Here is a 13,262-nt window from a genome sequence, read left to right as displayed (position 1 = left end):
TCAATCTAAAACTCTCTATTATTTCATTCTTACCTTCAAACCACTAACATGATGTCCATGTATAACAGCAACATTGATTCCTATTCTGGAATCTTGTAGATCTTCCGTTGCCCCGGTGACCAGTAATCGCTCGGCCCAGTATTGCGCTTCTTCGTTAAGAGCTTGTCCGATAACAAGGGGCGGAGCACCGTGCCGTGCACGAAAATAATTGTGAGCGACTAAACACTCGATACGAAACCACTCAAGATCTGCAAAGGAGAAAAATATCAAGAATCATTTCAGACTTGCTAAAGAGTACCGAAGTCACGACGTCACAAAATAGTTTACAAAATAGTTTCTTAAAAACTTTAGTATTTTGGCGACATTATCAAAAATTGCATGTAATTCTTAAAAAAAATATCTGTAGAATTTTTGAAAGACGGAGCTAGAAAAAGCTGTGATAAAAGAAAATTTAGTGGGGAGGGGGATGGTGTATAGCAAAAATATCACTTTTCTCATACTTGATACTGGATTTAACAGTGATTGGAAACAGTTCAAAATAGGAGAAAATGTATCAGAAAATATTTTTGAAGCTTAAAGTTTGGCATCTCTATTTCTACAGCTCACAGATGCCTTAACGTTTGCATAATTCTAGGCAAAGTTGTGTTCTCTTCAAATATTAACATTTAAAAACTGACGTGTAAAATTTGTAAGTCGGTGACCTCGCACTTTGTTTGGGCCTCATGGGCTCTATTGGGCCTCATGGACATAAAGACGAACGAAAGTCAAAGCAATCGATACATTCAAGGTTTCCAATAAGGTATTCGTTGATAAATTGCAATGAGGAGTATATTTTTAAATAGAAAAACCTTTCAGTCAAATATCGGAATGAAATCCTTCCCTCCATAACATTTTTTTTCAGAAGCCCTGAGGTAGTTGTTTTCCTTCTGTAAAGATTATGCAGTAACGCTTTTATCCTAACAACTGCCACGAAGGATTTGAAACTGATTTTGTCGTTTCCGACTAGGAAAAACACCAAGAAAAGAAAAGGACCATTGATTAAAATCCATCTCATGAATCTACTCTAATCAACGAAGAAAAAATATCAAAGACGGATTTCGGTTTCTTGGTTAACAATCTTCCTTCTTAAAATCGTATAAATATAAATAGATCCACTATTTTTTGGATGAAGCTTTGAGTGGTGATTCGATCATTAATAACTTGCCTTTTGAGCGGTTGGTTTAATGACACACAAAGTGTTTTTTTCACAAGGACGACCAATTTCCCTTGATCCAACTCATAACGAAATAAACACTTAAAGCATCCGTGGAGGAGTGAATACACGTCTTACAAGTAAATCATGTATTTCAAAGCTCTCAGACGTTTTTTTTTCTCTTTGTTTGTTTAGCGCTCGAGTATTAATTACTCAGAGCTTAATTATCATTGGATTGCTAATGTGATGCTTTGATTGGAGCGACCATGGATTAAATAAATTGCACAGATTTATTTGAATGTAGAGAAAGATTTGATGAAAGGTTGATCTTATGCGAGGTGTGTTCAAGTTTGTCTGACAGTTTTCAGATATAAAAGGCCAAGGACTTTTTCACGCTTGAGCTAAGAATATATCGATGTTAAGAGGAGTCAATCAGGAAGCAATTACAACCATTCTCAAGCACACGCGCCCTCTAGTGATCGTTTCTGTCGCTACAAAGAAGGTTTTGGTGGACGTCAATCACAAGACGTTTCCATAACATTGTTGGAATACACAAAGCTATAAGGACACTTGCCTATTGAATGTCATGGAAACGCCTTGATTGACGTTAGAGCGGCGCGTGTGATTGAGAATGGTTGTAAAAAACAGACAGATAAAAGGAAAGAGAAAGGTATTACTAAGCATGCGCAACAATTTGGCCGCTGTTAAATCTTTTTGGGTAGAAATGAAATCAGTTGAACGGCTACGCCTCGTGGATCCACTTTACTTTGACTATGTGATGACGCAATTTGTTGTCAATAAGATGACAGACAAATACAAACTGATGTCTATTTGTTAATTTGAAAAATGAAACATTAACAAAACTCCAGTTATTTTCCATATGAAACTAATCTTTTTGAAATGTCGCTAGAAATCTTTGATCACTTACCAGGCGAAGGCGGAATAAAAGTCTTCATTTCCTTGGTTAATCGATAGGTTTTTACTTTGGTTCCTTGTAGTCTGACATTGGCTCCAAACGAGCCCTCTATGTTACCAGGGGGCTCGTAGAATGCTACGACGATACATGTATCTGCTATTTTCGCTCTTCCTACTCCAAGTAACTCACTGCCGATCCATACAACCTAGAAAGTTAGAATGGAAAGATGATATTACCAGAAATAATAATAGCGTGATAAAATATAGTGTCAAAAAGTACCTCAGCAAACAACAACAAACAAACAAATTTAAGAAGATAAAAAATATATAATAATAATGAATAATAATGGATATTAAAAATGTATGAAGGCATGACAACAATGCAAACCAAAGCAATGAAGGGAAGACAAACGATTATTTCTCAATTGACACGGTTTTCTTTGTTATTCACAAGGCTTTATTTTTGTTATAACCCTCATTATAAATGCGAGGTCAATATATAGTTAGTTATTAACCCGGTTAATAACTATATATAGACTTCGCATTTATGAGAAACATTTGATAGAAAACCTTCTCAATTGATAAATAAAATACTTAATTACCTCGGTAATTAACTCTTACTAAACGAACGAACAAATAACTAACTAAAAAAATAAGAAAGAAAGAAAGGAAGGAAGGAAGGAAGGAAGGAAGGAAGGAAAAGAGTAAGGATTAATGAAGCCGTAATGAGAACCCAGAAGAAAAAGCCCCGACCCAGACCGCCGACCTCCCTCTCCCTTGACTCCTCCCTCCCTTCCTCCACTTCCTTCGCCCTCCCGCCCTCCCTCGACTCCCTCCCTCCCTCCCCTCCCGCCCCCCCTCCCCCTCCCTCCCTCCTCCTCCCTCCCTCCCTCCCTCCCTCCCTCCCTCCCCCCTCCCCCCTTCCCTCCTCCCCCTCCCTTCCTCCTCGCTCCTTCCTCCTCCCTTCCTTCCTTCCTCCTCCTCCTCCCTTCCTCCCTTCCTCCCGTCCTCCCTTCCTCCCTCCTTTCCTTGCCCTCCTCCTCCTTCTTCCTCCCTCCTCCTTCCCCCTCCCTCCTTCCCTCCCTCTCCCTCTCTCTCTCCCTCCCCCCCCCCCCCCCCCCCCCCCCCCCCCCCCCCCCCCCCCCCCCTTCCTTCAGCAACGAAAAAACGCGAAATGAATGGTAAGAAAAATATGAAGAATATTTTTTCAGCTAACGAACATCGAAATCAGTAAATTATGTGAGTAAGATAAGATAAGATAGTCTTAAGTCCATAAACTATCCGGCATCAATGAAATAGAATCTGCAGCAACATCCCTCCGGGCAACGTGAACTGAAAAATGACATCCAACCATTTATCATCGTAGAATAGGTGTATTAAATCAGAGCGGAAATAGAAGCTAAAGGAGTGTCATTTTTAGTTTAAACAATAAACAGGAATTGTGAAACTTAAGTGTGTTTTAAGCACGTGGTTAGTCATCGCACTGAAATGGCTTTTCAAAACTGTTTCAATTAAAGCTCTAAGATTTAGTCTAAAATTTCAGGAACTATGGAAGTTTTTATTAATATTATCATGATTTTGTGCTTATTCCCATAAGGTATTTAGTAAATCTGGGGAAAAGTCCTTGAGAAATTGTCGAATGATGGCTACAAAGGTTTGACACTAATATGGCTTCCGGATAAATACGACCTAGTGCTCTAAGTTTTTTTAAAGATAAGAATCATATTAATATTCTTATTTACAAAGTTGCTTATCTATTGTTTCAGAATAATCACGCTTAAAGACACTTCAGACCCGCCTTTTAGTATCGTTTAATCTCCACAGCGCATTGAGGTAGCAGAATGCGCTATACAAGTACTGTTATTATTATTATTATTATCACGTGACCACGCCTTTTGGTATCACGTGACTCAACACCATGACCTTGAAAAGGCTTTCTAATGAAAAAAACCCCGCAAAATGTTTCTATTATTCTAACAGCCAAGCTTTAAGGCCACAAAAACATGACATCTCAATGGGTTCCTTGCCACGGTATAAAATATGACTGTGGCTTGCGGAAATGCGTACCGCTCATTCACAGGTCTGCAATTTTGCCTTAATGATTTATAGCCACAATATATATACAAGTAGACAATACTTTTTATGATAAACTACATCTATCGACTAAATATTTTACTTTGCAAGGGGAAGAAAATGAAAACTTTAAGAACTGAAATTCGAGGTTATTTTTGTTTCGAAAAAAGCATCATGATTTTGAACAACATTTAAAAAATTTATTAGGGAAAAATAACTGAAAAATAACTGATGAATAACTACATATGGTTGGATTATACCATGAATTTGAAATATTATTTTCAAAACACTTACGTTTGAAGTTTTTTTTTCATGAATAAATGAAAAGATATTGCCACTAAGTAACTATGGTTGGGCTATGTCTTCTTTTTGACAGCCACAATAATGTCAGCTCGCTGAATCTGCACGAAATAAGTAACTAGAAAACCAAAGGTGTTTCAAAAGACCTGTTACGAAGCATCAAATCATGTTTTCCACATCCAGAATGTGTCCATTGATAGTCGATTCGTAAGAGATCTTCTGCTTGCATCAAACCAATAAAATTACAACAGACGTGTTAGAATTCCCGTGCGTCGAATTGTACCCGAGGTAGAACACGATTTTCATATCACCTTTGACTCGATTTCTTCGCACAAGTCGCGTTTTAGCGACAGAAGATGGATTTCCTTGATTTTTTTAACGATAACGCCACGAACCAATCATGTATAAGCATGAGTAATATATATTGTGACCTTTGGTCAAATGATCTCATTTTCTCGGCAATACTACTGTTTTATATTTTTGATTGTGAACCGACTTGGTTTTACACCAGAAACAGGTTTGACTGGTATTGCCGAGGTATGAGAATCCTTAACATATACAGGACTGAGGTATTTTGTTAAAACAAATGCAGCGTATGACAACTTTTGGTTTAATACCATCAACATGGCCGAGATTATGTAAAGTGCGGTTGGTAAGCAGATAGTGACAGACAGACAGAACCGGAGAAAGTAATGTCGTGAAATAAAGAAACCCGGGGGGGTGGGGGGTACTCCCCTATATTTGCATTACGGGTATGTGCCGCCCTATAGGGTATGGTTTTTCGGCTTTTGGGTCTGGGGTAGGGTATCATTTTTTGACATTTTGTCTAGGATAGGGTATCATTTTTGTCTGGGATATAGGGTTAACGATTTGGTAGTTTTTGTCTGGCGAATAGGCTACGCTTTCTGCCGACACAAAATTTTTTATTAAATATTGATTGCAATCTATCGAAAAACCGTCTTTTCCGTCTTTTAGTCTGGGATAGGGTGTACAATTCTTAGTCTTAGTCTGGGGTAGGGTATGTAAAATCAAAATTTTAGGTCTGGGATAGGGTCAGGGTTTTGAGGTGCTGGCGGTACACCCCTACTCAAGTTGGGGTGGTAGTACTCCCCCCCCCCCCCCCCCCCCCCGGGGCAAAGAAACGGACAGACAGACAGAATCACGATGAACATTTTGCACTCACCTGAGTAAAATTCGAAGTTTCTTCACTATAACACGGGTTCTCAAAGTTAAATTCATTGACTTCTTCGTACCACATATCCGTACACTCCTTCCCGGTCAGTTCATCACCGACCATGCCAGCGAGATTCTCTCCTACCATCTCATCGTTGTTGTGTTTGAGTTCACCAATCTCTGCCAGTTCCTCAGCCCATTGCTGCGCGGCCCAAGCGAGTGAGGGGGACCAGTGAAGAGGCGGGGCACCGTGAAGGACACGGAATTCGTTGTGAGCAAAGAGACATTCTTCCTGAAACTTCCGAAGACCTAGACACAAAAATAACATCTTTATCAAAATTTAAAATCACAGATAGGAGGGGTGTAGGGGCGCGCCTTATTGTAAGCCATGTTTAAATCCCCCGATGTCAGAATAGTGATACACATAAGTCCAAAATGGCGCACATGAAAACGAGGCATCCAGGGCAAAATGCAAAGAAATATAATTGTGTCAATTCGAAGTATACACTTGTTTACTTGTTCTGTCTTCCTTTTCTTCCTACATTCAGGAACGCGACAATTTTGCAGCATCAAATTATAAGAAAATACTAGTGTAAATTTGTAAATTTGGCTCTTGCTGCCGCTTCGTTCTCAACCGGCCCTGCGCCATATTGGATTTAGGTGTATAGTTGCCCTAACGTCTACCCTAGTAATAACTTAGTTTTGTGGCTCTTTTTTCATTTATAGTGAAGACGCTATTTTACCGCAAACGGCTTCCAACACATGTACCTAAGTAATTCTACTTGTCATCGATCGATGTCCACAGTAATGTGTAGACGCTTATAAATTAGGTCAAAGGGTGCGTCAATTTTAGTAAGTATTAGATTATCGAACAACAGATGTGATTCAAAGAAATAAAAATATCTAACAGGGTCACGCGCCAATCAGCATCAAGACCTCTAGACATCTTGTTATTTTTTTTTTTAATATTTGATATTTTAAAACTTTTGGACAGGAGCATTATCAATTTAGTCTTAAGTCTTAAACGCCAGTTTTATTCCATGTGAAAATCTAGTTAAAGACTGATTTGTAACAGGGTATTTTAAAGCTTTTAACTTCATTTATTATTAATTATTATTGCATTCTTTCTTGTTTGTGGGAGTGTGGGGAAGAGGGGAGGTACAGTGGTTAATCGCTATGCTTTGCAAATATAGTACTTTGTTTCGTTGGTAAAAAAGCGACGCCATACCTTCCCCTGCTTGATTAAAAACAACGAAATCTTAACTACGCCAAGAAATATTAAAGTATTTAGTACTTTATCTGAAAACGACTTCCAGTCAGACCAAGAAAATGATGGAGTACCCTAGTTGTAATATCGGGAGTCTTGACTGTAGAGGCTTTCTTTTTTAAAGGATCTAGTTAGTAAAACACGAAAAGAGACAGGTTGTTGGAGCCGAAGGAGAAAGCATACGCGATGGATCGTTCCAAGAGCGAAAGGATTTATGGGCATAAATCTAAACACGAGTTATCGAGGCGGTTAAAATGGCCTTGCCCACTACAATAAAGCAACACTGAATATCTCAACACTAACGTCCGTGTTTCTGATGAGAATAATTCATTAGAAACACCAGTCATTTCAGATATTGGAATAATCTCCTAGAGTGCAAACCATATATCTATGAAATAACGCAAAATTAACTATTTCTTTTGTTTTCAATTGTTTCATTGGTATGCTATTTTGTACTAATTGATGGTTTTCACGGCGGCCATGTTGGAGGAACTAAACAAAAGATTTGTCAATGAATTCTTTTGTTATATCCTCCAACATGGCCGCCGTGTCTTTTGTTATTTAATTCTCTTGGCAATGGTTGAAAACCATCAATTAGTAAGTACTTTTTCATGGATATATAGTTTGCACTCTATCACTTATTGCCCATCTACTTTAGCTCAGACAACCTTTTCTAAGTAGGTGTATAGAAAGAAAGACAAGAGAGGTGGCAAGTACATGCATGAAACTGTGGGTGTAATGTTCATCCCCTTTCAAACCTCTTTGACACAAGCAGTTTCTTTGAATGTCATTAATATTGTATCTTCTTGAGCGCTAAGGCGACTAATACTAAAGAACAGTAATACTAAAGAAAAGCACTTTCATCGCTTTTGGAATCGAAGAAAAACCTGATCTTCAAGAGGCGTTGTCGGAAAAATTGAAGAAGTCTGCAAACGTGGTAAAATCTAATCTATGAGTTTAGACTTGATATATGTGCAAAGGAACAAAAAATTATAATAAAATATCGCTTGTTGTTTGATCACACATTTATGGTTTTTGTTAAGAAAGATATATAATTTGAATGGGGACAAGCATTGTGGTTAATCTGCGTACTTTAATGAAGTTCAATGGAAAACTATATTATTTACTAGTTTTTGGGGAATTGGTATTTTTAACCGCACACCGAATACTGTAGAGCGACAGCGCGTCTCCTTTGACGGATCTTACATTCTATCTACAACTTTCACTTATTCTTACTTCCAATGATCTTTTCTTTATTTATTATGCTGTATTATTTTCGCTCCAACATTTCTATTGCTATCACATTTTACTTGCCTATGCTTTTCTATTCTTTATACATTTCTATTTTTTTCACTATTGCAATTCATTTGTTCAGTATCTATTCTGATCATGGCAATATTTACATTAAGCATATTTATTTTGATGCGATTCGATTTTCTGTCGGTTATTTGTTCTTGCTGCTGTTTTAACGTGGGGGAAAAAACAAGGAGAGGAGAGGAGAAGAGAAAGGCATTTAATTTCATAGCTTATAACTAACATTTTCCTTTTTCTGCATAATAAAATAATAAAAATAAAGAAAATAAATAACGAATTCACTGCCACGTGGGATGTTCGTTCAGACCTGTTGAATATCCTAATAAGCTTCATGACTATCTGTTACCTTAACAACAAAACAATAGCAACACTTCAACACAGAGAGCGACAAAAATATTAACTTTTAAAGAGGAAAACCTATTGAAATAAAATTATTGGAAGATGTATCATTTGTGCATAACTCGGTCATGAGAAATAATTTCCATCGAGAGATATGCCAAATTTGACGTCCAATTTTTATTGTCTGACATCTCAATATATGGAAAAGGAATTATCGTCTTTATCGATAATAGTCTTTGAACAAACAGAAAGATTTCCTATCTTAAGTATTAAGTATTCCATTTAACTTTTACGAAATCTCATTCAAGTTTTACGCTTAAAATAGGTAAGGATTGATACTTCAAACCTCGAAAAATTATTCAGTATTGGTAAACATGCATGTTGACAAAATATTTTCAAAAGGCTTGATTGAAGTAGGATTTTTTCGTGAAATCATAAATAAAGATGTTTGGTGGTAAAATAATTATTTATACAGCTAGACAGGCAAAGGCATTAGCATACATTCAACTTCTGATAGCGGAAATAGAGTCAAAGTAAGTCTTATTTATGAAATCGGAAACGCTGCGAGCGACAATTTCACTCGCTTTTCTCCGTCACAAAAAAGAAAGAAAAAAAGCCTGACATCTTTATTGATTACACTGCTCTATGAAATAGCTAATTTAGTAAGGTAAGTAACTATAAATATTTAAGTCTTGTAGTGCAATTGTTTGGGTTTTATATGTGAGCACTTTCTTCATTTGTTTTGAGCGATTTCATTCAGCACACCTGTTGGAGATGTGTTTGTAGCTTTTAGGTTTTCAAACACAGATTTCAGACAAATCTGTTTTGTTTGCTCCCTTAAAATTGAAAGAATGCATTTTCTTTTGCACGAAATTCTATTTTTTATTCCACAGACTCGGAAATATTCCAAAAGAAAACCACATTACTACATCAAATAATAAACAGAGTTTTGAAGTGCAGAATACACAGACTATCAACAGGTTAAAAATTGAAACTACTGCAACGCATAATAAAACTTTACGTTATTTGAACTTCTTTTTTTTTTTTTTTTTTTTTTTTTTTTACATTAAGTGCTAAAAGCATTGCTTTTATCACTTTCGATGGAAAATTTTAAAAACTGAGAATAATGGGGATAAGTATATTTTATTTCTCGTAAAATTAGCAAAAGGAAGCGAAAGGCTGGATTTAATTTGTAGAATTTGAATGCGCTGTCCCTGTCGAAAAGAAGACAAAGAAAATAGAAGGGAAGGAAAACAAAATAAGAACAGAGGTCTTCATTGATTTTTTAAAAGAGAATTCCTTTTCCAGGTTTGCTTGCTTGTCAAAAATAGACCACAACAATTTATCGCTTACTTTGGAGTAAATTTTTTGAAGTACTACAACTGAGAAATGTTTTCTCATGACACTTAAACCACCATCATTTTTTGCTGTACGGAAGATGGAAAAAAAAGCATTTCAAAAATTGAATTGTTTACAGTCTAACCTATCGCCATATAATGTATAATTCTTCATTGAGGATATGTCATGATATGGTTGAAGATGTAAATTAATAATCATATAAATTTTTTATACTTTTCCATTGTTCTTAAAACAAGGTCTATTTTAGTTCTTTAGTCGTTACAAAAGATAAAAAAATCTCGATATTCCAAATATTTCGGTACAAAGACTATTTTAGAAAAAATATTTGGGTACCTTTTTTGACAATTGTATTTCTAAAGTACATGCATGGAGTCAATTTTTATTCGAATTATTTATAAGCATAAGCCGAAGGCATTGTAAGAAAAATTATAAAGACAGAGAAACAAATTGTTGCTATTTTATGAACAAGAGACCCTGGGAGGTATTAAGGAATGAACTCACAACTCTATACTAAACGAGAATGCTAAAAATAGTACTTACCGACCGAAGTTCTGGTTGTAAGTGCTGTCGATCCGTCGATCTTGGGTGATTTGACATTCTTCTCGACTTGCTTTCTTGAAGCGGGTGGATGATACCGAGCGACGACCACTTGCTTACCATTTTTGGTGGAAGCTTTGCCGGCTCCTAACTCACGGGTTCCTTCCCAAACCACTTGACAGAATGGGCGATTGTTAGGCGTAACCCTGGGTGCAGAGTAGTCGTAGTTTTGCGATTCTTCATACCAGATCTGAGTGACTTTATTTCCCGTAACATTTGACCCCCAGAGACAAGCTATGTTCTCTCCTATGCCCCGTTCTTGGCTGTAGGTTAGTGAATCGGCTGAGGCGAGTTGCTCTGCCCATTTTTGAGCTCCGTCAGCGAGCCTTGTCGACCATACCAAAGGTGTGGTGCCGTGGAGAGAACGGTAGAAATTATGAGCAGAAATACATTCACTTCGAAATTTCACCAAATCTGAAACAAGAAAAAAGAATTCCAAGATTTTAGAAGAAATATCAAGGTCACAAGCTTAAAGAAAGCCTAATAATACCGCCATTTTCGGCTCAGGTCATATCCAGTGTATTCAAAGTAAACTCCTATGGTCAGAGTTGTAAGGCATGTATGGATGATGCATAAATCATACCGTCGTGTCTGGAAGAGGAGGATCGGCTTCATCCATGTTATTTACTCGATCCAAAGGGAGTATTTTCCCGCAATAACCTTGATTGATCCAAGAAAATTATAAAAAAGCTATTCCACTAGATGAATCGCTAGAGAAATACCAACAGTAAGAGTGATATTTGAATAATTTGACAATAAAATTCTACTCTGACAGCTGAGCTAGCGAGTTGGGGATTTGAATGCCGAGCTCTCGATAAATGAAGATATTTGAAATAAAAATCGGCGAAGCTTCTTCGCGTGGTTTAACTCGGAAAAATCGCTGGGATTTCATTGATGAAGTGATTTTTGGTTCGTTTCTACTTACCACTTTTGTCCATCGCTTGACGGCGACGAAGCGCCGATCGTATTTGGCTAGTTCTTCAGCCTTTACTGTCTCTCTTGTATGAATATCAATGACTACAAATCCAAAGCCTGCCACAGAACAGGTGTTAGATGCATCACGTGATCAAACAATAACCGCTTGTCAGACGCCCTGCGACGAATTTTACATATTCCTGACCGCGTTTAGCAACGAAAAAAACAAAAAAAATTCGATGGATCTGTTTTTAAAAGTCTTTAAAATCCGTTGTCTCTATCTAAATATCTCAGAGGAAAAAATACAAGACATTTTCTCAATATACCGTTATCATTTCAGATTCTAGGTGTTTTTGTCGGTAAGAATTAGATTTCGTTGACGGAAATAAGAAGTAAGGGAAATACTACACTCTCCGCATTAATATAGTTGTTCTAAAATACATTTTCAAAAATGTAGGTCAACTTGTAGCACAATATTTCTAAGATTTTGGCGCACGATTTTGCTGTATCTTCATGAAAGCCATAGTAGTTGACGCTTCATGCAGAGATATAAGGTTCAGGGAAATATAATCTTAAGCTTTCAATATGCTGTATTCAATCGATTGGATGATTTATAATAACACTTATACGTGAATATGTCCTCTCGATCAAGATTTACTTGGAATTTATGATTCTGTCAAACTGAATTGCAGAATGTTTTAAAGATAAAACCACATTTTTAAGCAAAAAATAAAAAATAAAAAAATAAAGAGAGAGAGAGAGAGAGAGAGAGAGAGAGAGAGAAGAAAACTATTAATGATAATAATAAAAAGCAAAATGGAATATTTATTAATAAGAAAAGAAAAGAGAAAATGTGATTTAACATTTTTGAATTTAAAAATAGGAACCCAACTTATTCAGAAATAAATTATATTTGGTAATATAATTTTTCGAATTATGGAATTACAGCCTATCTTTTACAAAATTAACTAAATGATTATGATTCGCATTTCAGAGTAAAATCGAGAATTCATGATTATTTCTCAGGGTAAGATAAAAATATCTTTTTATGATTTCAAATTGCAAATTTTTTCCATGGGTCATTAATTTCGAAATAAAGATGACAGGGTTTGATAACGTTGATAATGAGCTAGATTCGAGATCTTCTCTGTGTGAGGTTTCTGTGATATTTGTTATGAAATCATATAGTCGAGACGTTCTATATATGATAAAAAAGTTGCTTTGTTGACCCTACAAGTGCCAGGAATAAGGAAATATATGTCTATGAGAAAAATAGAAAACTGAAGGTATTAAACGACAAATATTTTTAATGAAAGAACAATATTATATATTGAAAAAAAAAAAACCAAACAAACAAACAAACAGCCAACTAAGAATAAAGAAAAGTATGATATCAAACTTCAAAAATTTAAAATATAAAAAAACTCGGAAAAAAGAAGGACAAAATCAAGAAGTACAAACATTAATAGAAAAAAATGTGTGCGGGAATATAAATTATAAAAATACTTAAAATACATTTTTAAAATAATGTTTGGTAAAGAACTGAAGAAGAAAAAAGAATTAAAAAATAGTAAATAGTGGAATTGAAAAATTATGATAAAAATTCAAAAATATTGAAATATCTTACTTTCAAAATTAACATGTTTGCTGATTCTTGAAATAATGTGAAAAATGACACTGCTAATTAATTTCTGTTTCTGGTTTACATTAGAATGAAATGACGAATTTTGGTTTTGCTCCGAGACATGGATAAGTGCTCGTTTAGGTTAAATTCTTTTTGCAATTTCAAGCTCTAAACAGAAAAAAATATGTGTATTT

The 13,262-nt window shown here is 35.9% G+C and overlaps 1 protein-coding gene across 6 annotated transcripts in view; it reads right to left on the bottom strand.

Moving 5' to 3' along the window:
• The window catches only part of LOC116296175 (uncharacterized), a 34,276-nt gene extending 22,708 nt beyond the window's left edge, over positions 1-11,568 (bottom strand). For 3 of the 6 annotated variants that reach the window (XM_089024994.1, XM_089024996.1, XM_089024995.1), the window contains exons 1-5: positions 11,455-11,567; positions 10,473-10,943; positions 5,664-5,962; positions 2,121-2,313; positions 34-248 (exon numbers count right to left, since the gene is read on the bottom strand). In XM_089024994.1, coding sequence (XP_088881120.1) covers positions 34-248; positions 2,121-2,313; positions 5,664-5,962; positions 10,473-10,943; positions 11,455-11,467 — 1,191 coding nt within the window. In that variant the 5' untranslated portion in view covers positions 11,468-11,567. Of the gene's footprint in view, positions 1-33; positions 249-2,120; positions 2,314-4,474; positions 4,745-5,663; positions 5,963-10,472; positions 10,944-11,454 lie in introns of those variants that run through there. The other 3 variants (XM_089024999.1, XM_089024997.1, XM_089024998.1) reach the window with 2 other exon arrangements.
• Between the last annotated feature and the right edge of the window lie 1,694 nt (positions 11,569-13,262).

Source organism: Actinia tenebrosa, unplaced genomic scaffold, assembly GCF_029948245.1.
Source record: "Actinia tenebrosa isolate PJP-AT-01 unplaced genomic scaffold, QUT_ActTen_1.0 PGA_scaffold9__36_contigs__length_13948895, whole genome shotgun sequence".
Lineage (NCBI taxonomy): Eukaryota > Metazoa > Cnidaria > Anthozoa > Actiniaria > Actiniidae > Actinia > Actinia tenebrosa.
Note: the sequence above shows the minus strand (reverse complement) of the source record. Positions and strands in the feature narration are given on the sequence as shown.